This window comes from Trachypithecus francoisi, unplaced genomic scaffold (assembly GCF_009764315.1).
Source record: "Trachypithecus francoisi isolate TF-2019V2 unplaced genomic scaffold, Tfra_2.0 Lachesis_group1, whole genome shotgun sequence".
In the NCBI taxonomy this organism is placed as follows: Eukaryota; Metazoa; Chordata; class Mammalia; order Primates; family Cercopithecidae; genus Trachypithecus; species Trachypithecus francoisi.
The window spans coordinates 98,091,856-98,115,382 of record NW_022681454.1 but is presented as its reverse complement, the minus strand read 5'-3'; the positions used below and the strand labels follow the sequence as shown (position 1 = coordinate 98,115,382).

The 23,527-nt window shown below is 37.5% G+C and overlaps 1 protein-coding gene across 1 annotated transcript; it reads left to right on the top strand.

The window, feature by feature from the left end:
- The first annotated feature begins 9 nt into the window (after positions 1-9).
- On the top strand, positions 10-21,872 carry ADH4 (alcohol dehydrogenase 4 (class II), pi polypeptide). Its single transcript, XM_033214874.1, has 9 exons — positions 10-115; positions 1,735-1,836; positions 2,872-3,013; positions 5,412-5,499; positions 7,545-7,776; positions 12,767-13,027; positions 18,602-18,737; positions 19,214-19,352; positions 21,483-21,872. Exons 1-9 carry the CDS (start codon positions 98-100, stop codon positions 21,505-21,507), a joined length of 1,143 nt encoding a protein of 380 aa, XP_033070765.1. The 5' UTR covers positions 10-97; the 3' UTR covers positions 21,508-21,872.
- Positions 21,873-23,527: the final 1,655 nt, after the last annotated feature.

Sequence of the window (23,527 nt, the reverse complement as noted above, 5' to 3'; positions counted from 1 at the left end):
GCAAAGACGGCTCCTTATAGGACACAGAACTCTCTGGGTAGCAGTGGAAGCCTTCTTAACTCAGAAAGAAACTCCCAACACAGTTTCCCAAAGAAAAATGGGCACCAAAGGCAAAGTAAGCAAATAAGCTGTATCTTTGTTCAGTTTGTGCTTTTCTGTGTCTTTGTATGTTTGGCTAAAAGCTTCCTTCAGGAACTCAGGAAGCAGTGACTTAGAGTTGATCAAAAGGATATGAGTGGCCCCTATGCCAGGAATTTATTTCAGGGAAATTAACTGTGGATTGCCAAAATGTTTATTACAAGGGTGTTTAGTTAATATTAATATTATTCAAATGGCCAAAAGAAGAGAGATTTAAGTAACTAGGCTGTAACCCTAAAATAGAATATGCATAAGTTACAAATAACGTTGCAGGAGAATATGGGAAAACATTCACAGTACATTAATAAGTAGAAAAAGCAGATTACAAAATACTATGGACGATGTATCTTATTTGGGGATACTCAAAGAATTTGCATCAAAAGCATAAAGTGGGTAATGAGCTCACAGGTGAATTTCATTTTATTTTTTGTCTTTAAAAACTTGGTATGCCTTGGCACTCTGAAACTTCCTATAATTAATATATATTTCCTTTGAAACAAAATAAATAATATTGAAAAACATAATTCAAAATTACTTAACTATTGAAAAATAGATATTCATGTGGTCAAAGACTTTGGGAAAAGTATACCAAATGTAAGCATAGTAGTTTTAGAACAGAAGATCATAGGTTTGTTTCTTTCTGCTTTCTTTCAATGTTGCTTATATTTGAAATTAAAAATATAATTTGAGGCTAGAAAAGAATTGGGATTATAGAATCCTAAATACTTAAATTCTGTTCATTCATCTTTACCCAAATTCTCACAATTAGACCAAATTTTTATTTAATTTATATCCTACAGATAAATTTGATAATGATGTAAGCCTCATTTCTCAGACTTTTCATGAATTCTCTGGGGACACTGTTCAAATGCAGATTTTGAGTTAGTGGATTTGAGGCAGGGCTTTTATCTCTAACAAATTCCCAAGTAATGTGAATAAATGCTTGTCCGAGGACCACACTTCGAGTTGCAAAGATGTAAAACACATCTATTCTCCAGCAATTATCTGACTCAGGTAATTCAGAGCTGATTTCAAACAGTTCACTCAATAGATTTTTATAGGCCATCTACCTTTTCCAACTCTATAAATCTATCCTCTCTGTTACAGAGGGAAAAACTTGAGGCATTATATTAAGGTAAACTTTAATACACCTGTTATTATTATTTTTGGGGGGGGGACGGAGTCTCGCTCTGTCGCCCGGGCTGGAGTGCAGTGGCCGGATCTCAGCTCACTGCAAGCTCCGCCTCCCGGGTTTACGCCATTCTCCTGCCTCAGCCTCCCGAGTAGCTGGGACTACAGGAGCCCGCCACCTCGCCCGGCTAGTTTTTTGTATTTTTTAGTAGAGACGGGGTTTCACCATGTTATTTTTTAAGAAATAAAAAATGTAATGACTATAATGTAGAATTTAACTTCTTATTTTTCACTAAGATCCCTTGTCTTTAAAATAATATCATAAGATCCAGCCACAAACTCTAACTCTTTGTCGTGAAATTATAGTATTAATATATTCTAATTTTTTTCTCATGATATCCTCTCTCCCACCCCCAACCCTGTCAAAATCTCTATCTCCTTCTTCCTTTTCTTTCTCCCTTTCAGGTTATTAAATGCAAAGCGGCCATCGCCTGGGAAGCAGGCAAGCCCCTTTGCATTGAAGAGGTTGAAGTAGCTCCCCCCAAGGCTCATGAAGTTCGCATTCAGGTAAGTGGAGACTTTCCTTGGGTGGAAGCAGACAGGGCCTCAAGTGGCGACATGGCTTCTGTCAAGTCAATCCTATGTACTATGATTCAGAGACCTTGGAGTTTCTAGTACAGGGAAGTTGTATTTTTAGGTTCAGTCAAAAATAGGCATTATCCCAAAAAGGAATAAATCATCCATTATTTTAGTAATTTTTGAATAATGGGTTTAAAATTTAATTGGTCTTAACATTAATCATTTACCCTAAGAATCAGACAAAGGAATTCACTTTGAATTTGAATTGGTTAGGTTTTCTTTTTGTTTTCCAATTGCTAATTATTTGAAAGTGTTATTAAAAGGAAGATAGAGAACTTGCTCCAAAACAACAAAGAAGAAAAACCTGATATGCTGCTCTGGGCAGCTGAAGAGTCCTGGGTATCCAGAGGAAGAGACAGGAGTAGGTCACAGGGAGAAGAGAGTACATGGAATGGAGTGAGATCACTGATGGCAAGTTTGGACTTTCCCCATTTTTCCCAAGCTGACGAGACTTATATTTTCCCTGAGGACCCCCACATTAAGAGTCTGTACATGAGAGTGAATGGGACATCCTCATTGACAGAACCTTGAAGAATATAGGTATACATTGGTAATTAATGTAGACAATCCTTGATTTGATATCGTTCTTGCAACTGTAAAAGGTATATTACCTTAACTTTATTTCAGCAAATTTACCCTATAATAAGCCTATAATATAATAACCCTATAATATAAGCCCTATTACCTTTGATTTTTCCTCTCCTGGAGGCAATAATTGCCAATCCTATCTCTTTTTTGATTTTCTGACAACAGCAAAAGGTAGAAAACAAAGATGCATTATAAGAGGAAACGAATTTAACCTAGTATATTTTTATTGGTTCTTTTTTTCAAAAGGTGATTCTTTTATTGAGTTCTAGAAGTCTTATAAAGTTTCAAAATGATATCAGGCCTAATATTATATGTAACATCCAGTTCAATAATATAGTTGCAGAAACACAATTCAAGTCTGTAATTGCCTTGCAGATCATTGCTACTTCCCTGTGCCATACTGATGCCACTGTTACCGATTCTAAATTTGAGGGCTTAGCTTTCCCAGTGATCGTTGGCCATGAGGCTGCAGGGATTGTGGAAAGTGTTGGGCCAGGAGTGACCAACTTCAAACCAGGTATTTTATTTCATTCAGATAAAATGGAAATGTCACAATATTTCAGAGATAATTCTTGATAGTCCTGGCTTGGCATGCTATAATTGATCTTTATTTACAAAGGGGGACCACCTTTTCCAAAGTAAAACTGAGACACACAATCTATCACAGTCTAGCAATGGAACAGAATATTTGAAATCAGAACTGTCTAATAAAATCTGGGAAATGTGGTCACTTTATTTACATAAAGCACTGAGAAACTGTCCTATGAAGCAAAGTTACAAGGTTAGCTTAAACTGAAATTTCCATGTTTAACAAATGACACCTTACAAAAGAACAAGATCATGTCCTTTGCAGGAATATGGATGAAGCTGTCAGTCATTATTCTTAGCAAACTATTGCAGGAACAGAGAATCAAATACTGAGTGTTCTCACTTATAAGTAGGAGCTAAATAATGAGAACATATGGACACAAATGGGGCAATGACAGGCACACTGGGACCTACTTAAGGATGAAGGATGGAGGGAGGAGAGGCTCAGAAAAATAACTGTTGGGTACTGTGCTTAGTACCTGGGTGACAAAATTATCTGTACACCAAACTTCCATGACACAAGTTTACCCATATAGCAAACCTGCACATGTACCCCTAAATCTAAAATTAAAGGTGTTGTTTTTCCTTTTTTTTTTTTTTGCGACGGAGTCTTGCTCTGTCACCCAGGCTGGAGTGTAGTGGCGCAATCTCAGCTCACTGCAACCTCCACCTCCTGGGTTCAAGCGATTCTCCTGCCTCAGCCTCCCGAGCAGCTGGGATTACAGGCATGTGCCACCACACCTGGCTAATTTTCTATTTTTAGTAGAGATGGGGTTTCACCATGTTGGCCAGGCTGGTCTCAAACTCCTAACCTCAGGTGATCCACTCACCTTGGCCTCCCAAAGTGCCGGGATTACAGGCATGAGCCATTGTGCCCAGACATTTTTTTTTTTTTTTAACAGTGTCTTACTCTGTTACCCAGGCTGGAGGACTGTGGCACGATCCTGGCTTACTGCAACTTCCACCTCCCGAGTTCACACAATTCTTGTGCCTCAGCCTCCAGAGTAGCTGGGATTACAGACATGAGCCACCACACCTGGCTAATTTTTGTATTTTTAGTAGAGACAGGGTTTCACCATGTTGGCCAGGCTGGTCTTGAATTCCCAACCTCAGGTGATCTGCCCGCCTCAGCCTCCCAAAGCACTGGGATTACAGATGTGAGCCACTGCATCTGGTGTAAAATAAAAGGTTTTGTTAATGACATGTTATAACAACTTCTATATAAAAATGCAAACTATTTTAATATTAACAGCAAACTATGTAAAGAATTAGGACTTAGAGGTAGCTTTAGTGAGAAACATATATGTGTCAGTGTTAGCCGAAGTGTCTTTTTGGAAGTTTGTAAGATAAACATAATACCTAAACGAAGCACACACCAATAGCTGAAACTATTTACTCCACATTTTACAACAGATCCTCCAGATACTGGAATATGGGCTATGTAATCCTCATTTGGCAGGCTGGATGAACCATGCCACTCTTTTCCCTTTGAATGAGAATGCTGCAAAGTTAGAGGTACATTAGTACCTTTCCATTCCAAAAAAGACTGTACAAACAAATTGCTTCCCAACATTTTGTGTCAATGAAGGAGTCTGGCCAATATCATCCCTTTAGCCCCAGCTCTGCCACTTACTGGCTATGTGATCTTGACCAGTTATGTCACTTTTCTGTGATTCAGCTCAGATTTCTGTTTTATATAGTGTGAATAAAAATAGGGCTCATCTCAAACAGTTGTTCTGAAAATTAAGCGCTGAAATAATACATGTAAATAGTTATGTATTAAATGCATGCGTGGCATGTATTAAATGTTGAACGTATGTGAATTATCATCATTAGACCTCAGGCATTGAAGCACAAAAGTCACTATTAAATTGGAATTTATTAAAAAGTAGAAAAATGTGGAATTTGAAAGTGAATCTAAAGGTGAAACATGGCAATGATATAAAGTTTATACCTAGCCTATAATTGTTTACCTCTCCTATTATATAAGGATGTTATGTTTCATACATGGTGCTTGGAAATGTAATAAACAATAGTCATGATGCAGAGAGTCATAACGACAGCAAAGTCCCAGAGTACTGTGTCTGATGATATCAACACAGATTTGTTGCTTGACTGCCTAGCAGAGTAATTTTTTAAAAAATATAATATAGGCAATACTTGGGGGAATCTGCAGTCTTGTAAGGTAATGAAATATTGTAGCCACCTATACTTTCCACTGAATATAAAATGTGTACTGTAAAGAAAAGGTGTTTTCCACTGTTTTATCTGGTAGGAACTATAAGTAACATCTTAGGCACCATCCAACATATGGCCTTTCTTTCTAGGTGACAAAGTAATTCCACTTTATGCACCTCTATGTAGAAAATGCAAGTTTTGTCTGAGTCCACTCACAAATTTTTGTGGAAAAATCAGGTAAGCACTCTACACTGTTAGTATAAATTTGAATGAATATTTTGGAAAGCACATTGACATTACCTAAATGGCCTTGAAGAAGTGCAAACCTTCCACATACTAATTCTAATCCTAGGTGTGTACAAGATACTATTGCAAGTGCACACAAAGAAACATGTGCTGGAATATTCATTGCAACACTGTTTATTAGAGTAAGCAATTTAAAACAGCACAAATGTCCATCAGAAAGAGAATGAATTTTAAAATTGCTATGTAGTAGCACAATGGACTACTACACAATAATGAAAATGGCTAAACTTGAGCTGCATGTATTAACATAAAATAATCTCACACACATAATGTTAAGGGAAATAAGCAAATTGCTGAAGGAATATTTAGTAAGGTGTCATATACAAAAACAATACTATACTTTCTAATGGTTATTTGTATATGTAGTAAAAGCATAAATAAATCACTGAAATAATAAATGCCAAATTCAGAATAATAACTACTTCTACAGGGATGAGAGAGGGATACAATAAGGCAGAGTAAAGTGATTTACTCCAAGGCAACATAGTTATAAGTCTTAGAGCCAGGTTTTTAACCCAGGCAGTATGGCTCCGGAGTCCACAATCTTAATCATCTTGTTTTTGCTTTACTGAGACTACAGACAGATCCTTTCTTCCTTAACATTAGTTGAAAGCAGTTATTTAAGAAGCTAAAACTGTACTACTCTTACATCTATTACTGTGCCTCAATTTTTTCATCTAAAAAATGAGGATCAAAATAATGCCTGCTTCACAGATTTGTTCTAGATATTCAAAGAACTAATATTTTTTGCAAAGCTTTAATGAAATAATGGATTTAGACAATGCCAATAAATTCTTTCTAATAAATGTTATAAAAAGAGAGATAATTAGATATTCCAAATGAAATATACAATACCACCTATAAAGTATTACCACAAAAATATAAAATCTGAATCAGATCAAGTGTTTACATCAAAAATACTAATTTATGAGGCGATACAGGGATACAGAAATATGTTCAACCATATTACAGGAATGTTAGGAGCAAAATCCAGAATGAGGAAAACTCTACAAGACAAATGATTCAATTCCTTCAACAAATAAATTGCAAGGAGAGAGAGAGAGAGAAAGGATCTATAATTTAAGATAATTAAGAGACGACAAATATGTGGACCTAAAAGAATCCTGTAGAGATACACGTTAATGTATTTACAGATGAAATAGTGATATCTGGGATTTGCTTCAAAATATTGCAGTGTAGGGGAGGGAGCAGGTGTTGTGAAGGAATACTAGGTGAAACTTGATTGGCCATGAGTTGATGGTTACTGGAGCTGGGACACGGACACATAAGGGTTCATTATGCTATTCCTTCTACTTTTATACATGTTCAAATTTTCCATAATAAAAATTTTTAAGAGTTAATACATGTAAAGCCCTTAAAAGCATTTCTGGTACACAAAAGCATTCAATAAAAGTTTGTTCCCTGGCCGGTGCGGTGGCTTATGCCTGTAATCCCAGCACATTAGGAGGCCGAGGCTGGAGGATCACCTGAGGTCAGGAGTTTGAGAACAGCCTGACCAACACGGAGAAACCCTGTCTCTACTAAAAATACAAAATTAGCCAGGCATGGTGGTGCATGCCTATAAGCCCAGCTACTCGGGAGGCTGAGGCAGGAAAATCGCTTGAACCCAGGAGGCGGGGGTTGCAGTGAGCTGAGATCGTGCCACTGCACTCCAGTCTGGGCAACAAGAGCAAAACTTCGTCTAAAAAGAAAAAAAAAGTTTATTCCCTGCACTCCAGCCTGAGTGATAAAACGAGACCCTGTCACTTTAAAAAATTGTTGTTATCTTTAAAATGCTTCCAACAAACTATATTTTGTGAAAAGTCTTGTTGTTTTCCTAATTTTTCTGTCATGTAAATTGTCATGAAAGATGTATAATGCTCAACATATTTTGTAGGAAAATGATCAGTGTTCCATTTATTGTAACTCCTCTTTATTTGTATCTCTCTCTCTCTCTCTTTTTTTTAATTTTCTAGTAATATTAAAAATCCTGCTAGTGATCAACAACTAATGGAAGACAAAACCAGTAGGTTTACCTGCAAAGGAAAACCAGTTTACCATTTCCTGGGAACCAGTACATTCTCTCAGTACACTGTAGTGTCAGATACTAATCTTGCCAAAATAGATGATGATGCAAATTTAGAGAGAGTTTGTCTGCTTGGATGTGGGTTTTCAACTGGCTATGGGGCTGCAATCAACAATGCCAAGGTAAATGGTTAAACACCAGTTTGTGTAAAACAGAAGTTACTGGGAGGCAGTGTGATACAGATGAACCAGTTATCTCTAAACTTTGGCTGTGTCATTTATTACCTCTGTGATTTTAGGCAAGTTATTTAACCCTTCTAGAATAATATCTACTAAAAATACTTATAGGGATAATTGAATCACAATATATATGTAAAACATCTGGCCCAGTAGCCTACATATAATTGGCGCCCAGCATATGTTCTTATACTATACTAACATGTTAGATTATTGATCATCCCTGATTTAAATACAGTCTGTTTAAATATGTCTCGTAAGGATGAATGCTCATCCTAGGACAGCTGACTCTGTCAAAGGGCAATAAAAATGACAGAAACTCACTTCCATCTTCACACAACCACCCCTGTCTTCTCCCTGATGCTACAGATCTCTCTCCCTCAATCAGTAGTAATTCATTTCTGCTTCTCATCCTGTTCCTTTGTGGCTTCAAAGGAGGGTCTCTGGTAGCAGCCCTGATGTTGACCAGATGTGTCCCTAGAATCCCAAGTTAGAATTTAGAGACTCTTACAAAGCATCTGATCTAGAACTAGAGAGATATCAAAGAGGGATCTCACAGTTGGACATCTCAAATAACCTCCTTATTTGAACCTCCCTGACATCAACCTTTATTCCTGACTCAAAACTGCAAAATGCAGCCAGAGTGGTCTTTCAAACAACAAGTCTGAAGATTTTATTTTTCCTGTATTATTTCATTTTTCCCTCAGGGTGAGGTCAAATTCCTCAGTAGGCTACAGTGACTTCCTACTTCTCCCTTTCCGCTGTGCACTGTTCCCTTGGCTCCACTCTGAGTCTCCAGGCTTCAGTCACTGGGGTCTCTGGGCTTTGCACACTTGGCTTCCAGCAACAGTGCAGGGAAGACTCCCCTGCCTCCTTCAGGCTGACTCCATTTATCACTTCCTCTCAGAGATCTACTTCAGGTTCTCAGGTATGCTTTGGGTGTCCCTCCCAGTTTTCACCCCAAATTTTTTTTCTTTTTTGAGACAGGGTCTCACTCTGTTGCCCATGCTGGAATGCAGTGGCATGATCATGATTCACTGCAGCCTTGATCTCCTGGGCTCAAGTGAACTTCCCACTTCAGTCCTCCAAGTAGCTGGGATTACAGGCATGCACTACCATGCCTGGCTATTTTTTTAATTTTTTATAGAGACAGGGGCCAAGCTGGTCTTGAACTCCTAGGCTCAAGCAGTTCTCCCACTTTTACCTCCTAAAATGCTAGGATTACAGGCGTGAGCCACTGCCAGCCTCTGTCTTCATTCTTATCACACTATAGAGAAATCTCCCATGTATTTTTCTGTCCTATTGTACTATTTGTTCCTTGAGGGCAAGAACTCTCTGTTATTCATTGTGATAGCTCTGGAGGCTGGAATTGTCCCTGGCACATAATAGGAGCTTGATAATTTTTCAATGAATGAACAAATAAAACCAGGTGCATGTGAAACCCTTAAAACAGCCTGGTGAGGCCTGGTCCTCGGCTTTGTAAACCAGAAAGTCCTTTTTATCAGGTTACCTAGAGTTGTTCAGTGTCAAGGAAACAAAGTCAGCCTCACCACAATAAGAGGTTGATCTAGCAGCCAAGATACCAAAGTATGACTCTTCATTGAGAATTTTATCTGCCACACAGTCAAAAATGCTACTCTTTGCTATCAGCATGTTATCTCCCTTTAAAAATGTATTCATCCACACAATTACTCATTAATATACAAATTTAAAAATTGTATTAGAAACCAAACTACAATCAGAGAAGGGTACTAGTAGCTGGGTGGAGTTGACAGCAGATGTGCACATGGCAGTCAAAGCCTGTTTTCTGCTGTATGGCGCTAGAGATTCAGGGAAGAAGTATCACTCTTCAAGTCTTCCTCTGCTGGGCTCCATGCAGTCCATCCTCTTCTACTACTCCAGTCCTTTTAAGGGCCATTAGCACTAGAGATTCAGCTACAGCTTTCTTTCTTAATTACTTATTTTTAATTGAAAAATATTTTTATACATTTATGAAGTATAATGCAATGTTTTGATATATGTATACATTAAATCAAGCGAATAATGTACCCATCACTTCATATACTAATCTTTTTGTGGTGAGAACATTAAAAATCTAATATCTTAGCAATTTTCAGATATACAATACATTATTATTAATTATAGTCACCATAGGGTACAATGAAATTCCAGAAATTATTCCTCCTCTCTAACCGAAACTTTGTATCCTTTGACCAACATCATCCCACTCCTCATTTATCCCCGCAGACTCTGGTAACCACTAGCCTAGTCTCTCCTTCTATGAGTTTGTCTTTTTTAGATTCCACATATAAGTGAGATCATGCAGTATCTGTCTTTCTGTGCCTGGCTTATTTCTAACATAATATCCTCCAGGTTCATCCATGTTTTCACTATGACAGAATTTTCTCCTTTTTTAAAGCCTAAGTAGTACTCCATTGTGTATACACATACCACATTTTTCTTATCTATTCATCTATTCGTGGAGCAAAAGCCAGGGGTGTGCATACCTAATATTATAGATAAATAAGGAAAGTATTGCAGTTTACCTGTTGCTTAGTAATTTTGTTTCCAATTTAGAATGTATTAATACTTACCTTGAGCAGATTTTCTCTTTTCCTTTTGTTTAAGGATTGGTTCCACATTTTGGCTATTGTGAATAATGCTTCATTGAACATGGGTATGCACAGCTCATTTCCTTTGGTTATATATCCAGAGGTGGAATTGTACAGCTTTCTTTTAAATCCAGTCAAAGTTGACCTAAATTTCCAGGAGCTATTCTTCCCACTGTAAAGGAGGAGATTCTAGCTGCTAAGCCACCTCATAGGATGCTCAGAGAGAAATGAATCTGATAGGAAGAAATTAAGGAAAGTGAAGTATCAGTAATTCTATTCAAAAGGCAAGAGCTTTGATAAAACTTAACTTACTTCTGAGAAGACAAGTGAAGCAGCCTCTCTGTATAATTATTGAAAACACACTAGCACCACCAGAACCCCTATTTCTTTTTGATGTGCTTGTATCTGCCAATTAAACAACATTACACAGAGACCTTTGGAAGTGTGGAAATGTCCTCTAACAGTGGTACTTGCAGACAGATAATCATCCACTGTGTGTAGACCTACTTGCAAATTGTGGGGGCATTTTATAGTGACCCCACCAAAGTTCTGCGAGCAAACGCACTTTTACACACAGGGGCCTAGTTGTATAATACAAGTAATGCAGCATATTCTATTTACACACTGTCGTGAGTTAGCCTGAGAATCCAACTAGTAGTTACATTGCTGCAATGGGAAAAATGCATTTCCACTTCCTAAGAGACTCACAGGATCTTTTTTTTTTTTTTTTTTTTTTTTTGAGACGGAGTCTGGCTCTGCCGCCCAGGGTGGAGTGCAGTGGCGGGTCTCAGCTCACTGCAAGCTCCGCCTCCCGGGTTCACGCCATTCTCCTGTCTCAGCCTCCCGAGTAGCTGGACTACAGGCGCCCGCCTCGTCGCCCGGCTAGTTTTTTGTAATTTTTAGTAGAGACGGGGTTTCACTGTATTAGCCAGGATGGTCTCGATCTCCTGACTCGTGATCCGCCGTCTCGGCCTCCCAAAGTGCTGGGATTACAGGCTTGAGCCACCGCGCCCGGCCCTCACAGGATCTTTTTAACTGAGACTCTGGAGAAATATATTAAGAAACACACTGAACACATGCCACAACATTATAGTAAAGAAGCCATCATAAGAACAATATTCTTACTATTTGCAATATATATATATATATACATTATTTCCCCGGAGTAGCAAAAGCCAGAGGTGTGCATACCTAATATAGAAAAATAATGAAAATATTGCAGTTTACCTGTTGCTTAGTAATTTTGTTTCCAATTTAGAATGGATTAATCCTTACCTTGAGCAGATTTTCTCTTTACCTTTTGTTTATGTTTTAATCCTAACAGCTTTGCATCCTCATTAGGAAATATTAAGTATCTCTCTACGTAGCATTTTTCTATCACTATACTAGTCTGTAGAATAACATATTCCAGTTGCGGCATCTTTTCTTACCATCTTATCTATTACTTCCATTTAATGCAATGAAACAAACATTTATTAAAGACTCAACATACAGAAGACCCTTTCATAATAATGTGGAATTTAAAAAGTTTCTGCCTTCATACAATGTAGTCTTTTACAGAAACACACATATACACACAATCAAGGCAGGTTATAAATTATATGATACAAGAAAAACAAAACGATAGGCATTGATTTCTGATTCAAGAATCAAGAAAAGTTTCATAGAGAGAATGTCCTTGAAGTCAGGCCTAGGAGTATAGGTTATACTTTAATTAAAGAAAATAAGGTGAAAAGTACATCAGTCTGAGGGAACAGGGTCAACTACAGCATGAGGAGAAGTGCAACAATCTGTTCGCAGTTCTTGTACTGGGAATATCATGGCGATGAAGTTGGAAGGTAAACAGAGGTCAGACAATAAAAATCCTTTCATGCCATGCAAAACAAATTGGACTTCATTCCAAACTGGTGATTTGGAGTGATCAAGTAAATCATTGTAATATGAATACAACCAAATGAGGCCTATTAGAAATGTAGATGTCAAATTACTAGTGATCCAAAATTTTAAAAGGAAAGCAATAAACCCTTCAGAATGTGTAGGTTTTCAAATTTTGTTCTAACACTGAAGGGAAAAAGTAAAACAAGGGAATTATTTTTACTTGGGTTTGTTTCTTATAATCTTAATGAACATTAAATAATTCTCCAAATTTAGGTAGTAATGCATCCATTTTCACATTGGCAGATTTCCTCCATTGGTTATATCATAGAGTTTCATAGCAGGCTGTCTTTAATTCATATGTTCATGCCCCCACTTCCTCCTGCCCCTTAAAAGGAAAACAGTGGGACTAGCTACTTTAGAAGTTATTTCAATTTTCCTGCTTGCAGGTCACCCCTGGCTCGACTTGTGCTGTCTTTGGCCTAGGAGGTGTGGGTCTTTCTGCTGTAATGGGTTGTAAAGCGGCAGGAGCTTCCAGAATCATAGGTATTGACATCAACAGTGAGAAGTTTGCAAAAGCTAAAGCCCTGGGAGCCACTGATTGCCTCAATCCTAGAGACCTACATAAACCCATCCAGGAGGTTATCATTGAATTGACCAAGGGAGGTGTGGATTTTGCTCTTGACTGTGCAGGTGGATCTGAAACCATGGTATGTATATTTTTTTCTTGCCTTATGTTTTCAATTTATTCTTTGGCTGTTAAATAACAGGGGAAAGTGGGTTATGTTTGTTATGGTAACTATAATCATTCCTTCTTAGTACTTTCAAATGGATGACAGTGGAGTAGAAATATAAGCCACAATTCATTTCCCATTCCCTCAGCTATACTCCATTTCCTTCAATGCCCATGAATGTGTCCCCCCAAATGCCAGTACTATCTTGGTGAGTTCAGTCTTCTCTTGTGATAAGAAGCCATGCCAGCATTATGTGTAGATGCTGATTTTTCTTTTGAGATCCCTTTAAAAAGCTCAATATTATTTGTCTGGAGATAATATTTTCTAATTCTGTTTTCTATGATAATTCCAATTCCTATTCCTTGGAGACAATTTTAGGGGTTTCTTCATTTTTAATTAATTAGAGAAATGTTCCTTTTCACTATGAAATCAAATAAAATGACAAGTGCATTAATTAAGTGACAGCATTCTTTAGCAAAAGATATAAAGGGATGAATTAACTAACTGCAATGAATAAATAGGAAAAACACCTGTTTGGCTTAGCTATCTTATACATTATATACATGTTCTTAATATTTGTTAATAATGTAGAATATCTTTTCTATAACAGTATATAATATTTAAAATTAATAAATATGTGCATGTATTGATATATTTAATATTAACATGTTTACAGATAATAAATACTATTTGTTAACACTTAGATATTATACATTATATAATAATCTATTGTAAGTAATGTTTATTAATGTGTAAATAACTATTTCTATTAGTCCTTAATATTAATGTTATTAATATTTATTCATTCTTCTATATGAAATGCAGCAAAAAATAAAGTGAAAACTTAGAAATGAACATTTTAAAAGAATTGTGTTTTATGAGAAGTGAGCCCTCCCCCACAAAAAAATATACAGAAGGCAGATTTAGAGGAGGAAATAAGAGAGGGTGACTTGTGTTTCCTAATAGCTACAACACATTCGCTCCCATGTTAAAGTAGAACAGGGAGAGGCTAGCAACCTGCACACAGCCCAGCTCTGTCCATCAGATCTCAATAAATAGGTTGCAAAATTAGGTCCAAATTATACATTTGAAATTTTCTATATTTCAAAAAAAACCATACCACAAAATTTAAATCATCTTTTTGTCCTGAACACTGCAATGTTGTATCATTCTGATTTCTTCCCGACTCAGGACAGGCTACAGTGCCCTCAGTGACTCCACTGGTTGCACACCTATGAAGCTGGCCTGTCTATTCTACTCCAAAAAGTGGAATGAAGAACCAATTACAACTACAGGCAATATACTGAAAAGTTACCTTGCTGGAGTGCCCAGCCTAATTCTCCAGAGAGTCCGCAAATAATCACCTAATGTGTATTTACTCAAAGACACCAAGCAGATTTTGGGAGTTTTGTTTTGTGGTTTGGGTTTGTTTGTTTTTGTTTTTAATGAAATGACCAAAGAATCCATCAACTGAATTATCTGCCTATAGATTCTTCTTATTTCATTAGTGAGAGCCATGAAGTAGTTGTGATGTTATTCCTTTTACTTACACCTTCACTCAGCCTAGCTCCCAAGCCATCCTCTAGGCAAGATATAAAGCATAAAATTCTATACTTCCCAGAAGCAAATTTTGTGCTGGTTCTTCCCCCTTGGTTCTTACACGACTGGTATATTCCTCAGAAGAGAATGAGACCCGGGAAGACTTATGATGAGAGCCACAGGCTGCTGTTCCTCAGTCATTCTTCTCTGAACAGTTTCATTATAATATATGCAAACTGCTGAAAACAGTATCTGGCAGGTACTAAGCAACAATAAACATTAGCTATTATTGAAAATGCATGCATCAAGGGCTCCGCATCTAGCACTGCTCACCTGTGTTCAAGGCTTCAGGCCCTGCTTTTGAATTGATGTTAGTACCTGCAGTGTGCAGCATGTCACATCCATCACTCCGCTTCCCATGGCTCATTTATTTACAAACACTAAAATTTAGCCTATTCACCTTATTTTTCTTGTACAGAGATTCTCAAGACTAGCTATATGTTAGAATTTCCTGAGGGGTTTTTCATTGTTGTTTTGTTGCTTTTTTAATACCAATGAATGGGCCACACCCAGGATATTCTTGTGTGCTGGGGGCCCACTGACAACATTTTAAAAATTAATTTCTCAAGTTGAGAACCACTGACCTAAAAGTTAGCATCTTCTATCATTAAACTGACTTATTATATCATGAAAGTCATTTTCAATTATGGAACAGAATTATATTAGAGAATCCAAATAAATCCTTGGAAAGAGAAGGATTTATTTAATCACCAAAAGATGAGTTACCTACTCTCCTACCAAAAGTTTCTATAACTAGGAAAAGCTATGTTTCTAGGTTTCAATGACCTCTAACCCTCTAAACTAAGGGTCAACACCCTGTAACTTACCAGCACGAGGATTATTTACTAACACCTGCTAAGGACCCTTTTAAGGAGCTGAAGGTAGTGATACTGGAGTCTATGACCTGACTGGAAGCTGTAGAAAGATTTTATAACTTTTCAGTGATTAATTTTTTATAACTTTAATAAGCCCCAGCAATAAGTCAGAGACTTAATTTAGAATTTAATTTTGAGAGTGTTTGTCAAAAATATTAAAGGCGTCAAAACATTTGATTAAAACAGAACCATAGGTCATTGTAAAACAATAGTTATTTAGCCAAATAGATCATCAAAAGACTTTAAAGGCAATACATAAGGATATATGGATGTAAAAACCTTAACCCTGTTTTTTTAAGCAATTAAAAACCTAATATAGGCAACACTGGAATTATTTTGATAAAATGTAAAATGTTGTTTCTTAAGTCAGTTACCAGAAAGGGAAAGAAAAACTGGTAGTGTGACTGCTTCTCCTTATGGGAAGCCCATTTTAATAAACCTGATGGGAAAAGTGATTGAATTTAATCAGACATGGGAAAAGTGTGTTCAGGATTATGAGTACAGCAGGAAGATACGTAATTCTTAGTAGCTGCATGAGAAATTTTCTGATTACATTGAAAAATTTAAACATATCAAGAAAAGCCAAGAGTACAGAATCAAGTTGTACTGAAGGAAAACATTCACTCCTAGACCTTTAAGATAAAACATTTTAGTATCAGGCCATAAGAATAGTTAGAACTGGAGGAAAAAACTTACAATAGCTGATGAAAAGGCTAAAGAAGAGAGTTATATCAGTCCAAGGGGAGACAAAGCTGAAAGCAAGGAGACATAGCAAAAGTTGAACTTCTGACATATGATTTTGAGAAGTTTTCAAAAGAAACAAGTTATAAAATTAAAAGTTAAATTTCTTTTAATTTTGTTAAGAGCAAATCAATACTATAAAGAAACTTTGTTTTAACATAGGGGAATAATCTTAGAAAGACTATTCTAAATAATCCTCTTTTAATTATAGCAAATTTAATCACATACAAAATTTTTTTATAAATTCCTCTTCATGAACCTTATTATGACTTACACAGATGATCTATGATATGCTTGGACTTTTGACTTATCCTAATTTTTTCTTTTTAAATAATCAGTCATTTTATTTTAGGACAAGATTTTCCCATAAGATTCTTTTTTATATGAAATTATTTATATGAAATTTTATATCAAATTTTATATGAAATATATGAATAATTCATTTTGTTAAAATAAATATTACATTATTTTATTTAAAATATTTTATTAAAAATATATTTTTATATTTATAACTTTATATTTCTCTCCCCTACTTACTTTATCTTTTTAAATAAATAACTTTAAAATAATCTCCAAATTATATACAATTATTTTTTAATAAGAATACAGGCCAGGCACAGTGGCTCACACCTGTAATTCCGACACTTTGGGAGGCTGAGGTGGGCAGACTGCTTGAGCCCAGGAGTTCAAGAGCAGTCTGGGCAACATGGGAAAAACCCATCTCTACTAAAAATACAAAATTTAATCAGGTGTAGTGGCACACACCTGTAGTACCAGCTACTTGGGAGGGTGAGGTGAGAAACTGCAGGAAGTTGAGGCTGCAGTGAGCTATGATCACGCCACTGCACTGTAGCCTGGGCAACAGAGTGAGACTGCCTCAAAAAAAAAGAGAATACAATTATATATTTATATATGAATTAGAATTCTTATTCTTAATAACCTTAAATTTTCATGAAAACTTAAAAAGCAAGAAATCCTGAACTGTTAGATGTAAGCATATTATAGATGAAATCATCTCACAATTTTAGAAACGCTTTCCTATATCACAATTTTTTAACTGGAAATGGCTCACACATCCAGCATTTATTATTTAATTTAAAATAATTTTCAGATTTTATATTACACAAAGTCCACTTATAAGCATTTATTTCATGTACATATACTTTTTCATTTTTAACAGTTATCTAGATAACTCGATAACTGAGATATTATGCAGAACTAGTCATTATTTAAGATTATTTCCATGTTAACTTTTTTTCTGAGATGGAGTCTCACTCTGTCGCCTGGTGGAATGCAGGGGCACAATTTTGGCTCACCACAACCTCCACCTCCCGGGCTCAAGCAATTTTCCTTCCTCAGACTCCTGAGTAGCTGGGACTACAGGCACATGCCACTGTGCCTGGCTACTTTTTTGTATTTTTAGTAGAGATAGGGTTTCTCCATGTTGGCCAGGCTGGTCTCGAACTCCTGACCTCAAGTGATCCACCTGCCTCGGCCTCCCAAAGTGCTGGGATTACAGGCGTGAGCCACCATGCCTGGCCCTTGTTAACTATTTTTAAAATCTGAACGTTAGGTGAAAACCTAAGTAAGAAACTTAAGGTTAAACACATAGGTATTTTGCTGATAAATTAGGTGATTCAGTTGCTGTTATTGACCTAACAATTTTAAATTAGTCTTTGTGTCAAAAAAAAATCACACAAAGATAGATTCGGCTGGGTTTATAGTCTCACAACCTTTGTGCCAAACCCTGACACTTTTTAAACATTTAGCAGAGGCAAATATAAAACTTACTTACTTACACACAAATGTATGCTGATTTTTTAGACATCTTTATTTTTATTTTACTAATTTTTTTTTCTTTTTTTTTTTGAGACAGGCTGGAGTGTAGTGGTGCAGTCTTGGCTCACTGCAACCTCCTCCTCCCGGATTCAGGCAATTATCTAGCCTTAGCTTCCCAAGTAGCCGGGACTACAGGCAGGCAACACTACGCCCAGCTAATTTTTGTATTTTCAGTAGAGACGGGGTTTTGCCATGTTGGCCAGGCTGGTCTTGAGCTCCTGGCCTCAAGTGATCCACCCACCTTGGCCTCCCAAAGTTCTAGGATTACAGGCATGAGTCACCCACACCCAGACTGTACTGAACATTCTATCTGTAATGGAACACTGGACCCTCAAGGCTCAATCTACCATGATACTATGATGTCATTAGCTTGAATCCCATTATCTTACATGCAGAGTTGCATTAATTTTTTTCTAAAGCATTGTACATTCCCACAGTGGAGTTCATATTCTACTTTTCCACTGACTCAAGTAGTCTTTTGTGTTCGATCTTACAGAGAGCAGCCCTGGACTGTACAACCGCAGGCTGGGGATCATGTACTCTCATTGGAGTAGCTGCTGGTAGCAAAGGATTGACTATTTTTCCAGAGGAGCTAATAATCGGTCGTACTATAAATGGAACATTCTTTGGTGGTCAGTTTTTTTTTTTCTTCATAGCTTTAAATATTTTTCCTAGTAGTACTGAAATTCTTAGAGTGAAGATTATTGAAAGGAAATAAAAATAATTTACTCAAACATTGAATCCTTAGAGCATATCCAAACACTACACAAAAACTATTAATTACTTATAAGTAATTTATATAAAAAGGTAATTATAATTTGCAAATTGAAATTTAATTTGCATTTGAATGAACCAACATGGAGGAACAAAAAATAAACATTGACCTAATTGAGATAATTTGTTATATAGAGTGGAAAATAATCTTAAATTTTTCTTATAAAGAAAATTTTTAAAGTAGATATAAGTGCAGAAAATTAAAGATGGAAGGAGTTTAATCTATTTGAAACAAACCAAATCTGACCTAATAATTTCATTCATTCAGCAAATGCTGATTAAACTACTTTGTGTCAAGCGCATGTCTTTAGTTTGCATTTTGTCCACATTACAGGCTGGAAAAGTGTAGATTCTATCCCAAAGCTGGTCACTGACTATAAGAATAAGAAATTCAATCTGGATGCCTTGGTGACCCATACCCTGCCTTTTGACAAAATCAGTGAGGCATTCGACCTAATGAACCAAGGAAAAAGGTACATTACTAATAGATGATTGAATGATTTAAAAAACATTTACAATGATTCTATTTTTTTTTTATGTTAAGAACTAACCAACTTGTTTTTTCTGACATTTTCCACATCCCAGGTATTAGATGTGCTTAAAAGACTGAATAGTGGCCATTTCAGAGGGAAAAGGCTTCATTTCAATAATGCACATCTGTACACTGTTACAATATAGAATGGTAGTATAAATTGATACAATTCCCATTTCAAAAACCATTAACTCAGTTGGGGCTGCTCCCTAGAAAGAGAGGTTTCTGCATAATATAATGTTAGATCCCTCTAGTACAGTGTACCCCTGAGTTTGGCACTGTGGTGTTCTGCAGTTTGACACACAGTGCCTACCCCAGACCCTTCACAATCAGAATGGGGTGAAAACCATGGCTATGTGAACAGAGAGTGGCAGGGATCAGACATGTAAAAGATGCCCCAACTGTTTCATTCTCTTGCTTTGTCATGGAGTTCCTATAAGATACCTTCTGATCCACTATTATAGTTATATAGTCTCCCATGTCAGGGATCCCAGGAACTGATGTATAGAAATGCTCCACCTGGAAGATTCTTAGGGGTTGGGGGATTAGTAAGACTAGGATAAATGATTCTAGGTAAAATGTTCAAGCACAGCCTTGATCAATAGAAACAAAGGTCAAAAACATTAGGAACAATGTTACATAGAGCAGATGCAGGACAAAGAAGAAATGAAAAGAGAAGACGCAACAAAAGAGAGGAGGAAAGGCTAAAGTAAAATTAAAATAACTGGGATTTGAAGCAGGGAATAAATGTTGCAGAAGAAGATAGTTTCATGGTGTGAGGACCCAGACTACTTCTTGGGGAAGAAACCAGAGAAAATATCCCCACTGACATGAACTCCCCAATTTGCAAATGTGTCAGTGACAACATATCAAAAGGAAGTTCAATAAAAAGAAAATACAAGCATTATTTTTTAAGCTACACCATGTAAACTTAGTACATAAGCCCTGCAATATTTTATACAATCTCAATATCCCCATAAGGCATACTCCTCAAGTTAGGAGTCGGAGGTTGGAGTGGGGTTTGAGCCTCACACCCTTGTACTCTTATCCTCTAACACAAACTTTTTCTCCTAGAATTCTCAATTATGGAACACATCCATAAGGAATGCTAAGTGGCAGCCAGGTCGAAAATGCTGCATTGTTTTATGGGCAAGTCTCCCACATTCTCCAAGGAGGCTTCCCTGGTAATCAGCCTAGGGGTAGACACCAGAGTGAGGCTTCCTGCTCCTTCTCTAGCCCACTGAGAATACCATCAGACTGCCCACACAGATGGAAAGGTGGCAATGGGGAAGGCAGAAGTTGGGCCTCATCAGGTGTGTCCACCATATGGGCACAGGAAGCACAAGAGAGGGCAGGCCCTCCTACCACCCAACTGCAAAGAAGCAAGGAAGTGGGAGGAAGGGGATGGGATACAATGACTGACTAGCCTGTTGAGGTGCAGTGACCCTGCCCCAGAGTGAGGAAAGGACACAGAGATTCTCCTTCCACAGGTAGGGGTGTCTTCCAGTCCTGGGTGAAGAAAACATTTATGCATAACAAGCTGCTGATAGCAGGGGTTCCACAGCTCCAACAGTAATGTCTGAGAAAAGGACTGCTCTGTCTTTGAGGCTTATCCCCCGCTTGGTGTCTACATGTTGGAGTTATCCAGGAATAAGAACATCTGGGTTCTCAAAAAGTAGCATCCCAACACACCAACTTTGATGCCCACTCCCTCCTTCGATGCTCAACTTTGCCCTCAGCTATAGATCTGAGAACAGTGACTATTCCAAGACTAAAACCTGACTCCCTCCTTGGTACATTCTAATTCTCCTCAACAGCACTACTGAGTAACAAGGACACTGCCTAAGGTGAGCGAGGGTCCTGAATTCCCCCCGGTTTACTAGCACATGTATAAAATATTATTAACACCATGAATGGAAGAGGATGATGGGATAAAAGAAATTAGGCTTAATAAAGTGGATGTCTAAAAAGGAAGATCAGATCCTGAAATGAAAAGGCAAAACTTATTTGTGAGCTTTGGTTAAATTTATCATGAAAATTATACTTATTAATGTTTTATTGTTATTAACAGCATCCGAACAATCCTGACCTTTTGAAGATGCCAGGAGCAATTTGGAATGCTATCTCATTGAATGTGAACCTGTCTGGTTAATTTATTGCCTGATTTGATGAACCAAGGAAAGCCATGAGTTTAAACAAATATTTACATTTAATATGGGAACATAAAAGAGCTTTAAATATTACAGCCTTTGTACCTGTTACATATATGAATATTCCCTATGTTAAATAATAATAATAACAACTAGTGTTTATGAATAGAATCATATGATCTTTAGAAATTGTTTAAAATTAGTTCTGGGAAGGTGAAAGTGGGGAATTAAGAGATAATAAATAAAACTAGATTGGCTTTATGTTTATAATTTTTTTAGATCGGGTAATGAATACATGGAGTTTCATTATACTTTTCTCTCCACTTTTGTCTATGTTGAAAATCTTCTGGGAGCTAAATGATGAGAACACATGGGCACACGAAGGGGAACAACACTTACTGGGGCCTGTTGAGGACAGGGAGTCAGCAGAGAGACAGCATCAGGAAGAATAGCTAATGGATGCTGGGCTTCGTACATGGGTGATGAGATGATCTGTGCGGCAAAGCACCATGGTACATGTTTACCTATGTAACAAACCTGCACATCCTGCACATGTACCCTGGAACTTAATAAAAGTTGGAAATTTTTTTTTTTAAAGATGCAATAAAATTTTTTATTGTAAATTGACAGTTCATAATTGTACAAATTTATGAGTTACAAAGTGATGTCACAAATTGTGGATAGAACATGGAATAGTTAAATCAAGCTAGTTAACATATCCAATACTTCAAATACATTTCTGTGATGAGAATATCAATTTTGAAATGTATGATACTCCATTATTAAGTATAATGCACCACACTGTACAACAGAACTCAAAAAAAGTATAAAACATATTCTTCTTGTCTGAGATTTTATACCCTTTGACCATCATTATTTTTTATTTTTTATTTTTTGAGACAGTCTCACTCTGTCACCCAGGCTGGAATGCAGTGGTGCAATCTCAGCTCACCACAACCTCCGCCTCCCAGGCCCAAGCGGTTCTCCTGCCTCTGCTTCCCCAGTAGCTGGGACTACAGGCACGTGACACCACACCCAGCCAATTTTTTTTGTAGTTTTAGTAGAGATGGGGCTTTGACATGTTATCCAGGCTGGTCTCGAACTCCCGACCTCAGGTGATCCACCCACCTCAGCCTCCCAAAGTGCTGGGATTACAGGCGTGAGCCACCGTGCCTGGCCTAATTTTTATGAGACAAAATATCAATTTCAGAACAGTAGCAGTGACCAGGCACAGTGGCTCACGCCCATAATCCCAGCACTCTGGGAGGCCGAGGTGGGCGGATCACAAGGTCAAGAGACCTAGACCATCCTGGCCCACATGGTGAAACCCCGTCCCCACTAAAAATACAAAAATTAGCTGGGCATGGTGGTGTGCACCCACAGTCCCAGCCAATCCACAGGCTGAGGCATGAGAATCACTTGAACCCGGGAGGCGGAGGTTGCGGCGAGCCGAGATCGCGCCACTACACTCCAGCCTGGTGACAGAGCGAGACTCCATCTCAAAACAAACAAACAAACAACAAAAAAGCAGCATCAGAAAGTGAGCAGGCCAGGCACAGTGGCTCACGCCTGTAATTCCAGTACTTTGGCAGGCCGAGGCATATTTTTCTGTATTTGTCTCTACTAAAAAAAAAAAAAAAAAAAATTAGTTGGGCATGGTGGCATGTACCCGCAATCCCAGCCACTCAGGAGGCTGAGGCAGGAGAACCCGGAGGCAGGGGCTGCAGTGAGCCCAGATTGCGCCACTACACTCCAGCCTGCCGACAGAGCAAAACTTCGTCTCAAGGAAAAAAAAAAACAAGAGTGAGCATATCTAACTACCCTCAGCTCATAATAGGGCAAATAGGTCAACAGAATAATAATTCATGCTATTGCATTGGAAAAGGAATTAAAAAAAATTTTAAAATGTGTAAGCAGAAACTCAGTTGTATGTAAGAGAACCCAATTCCCTGTGAGAAAGAGAAAG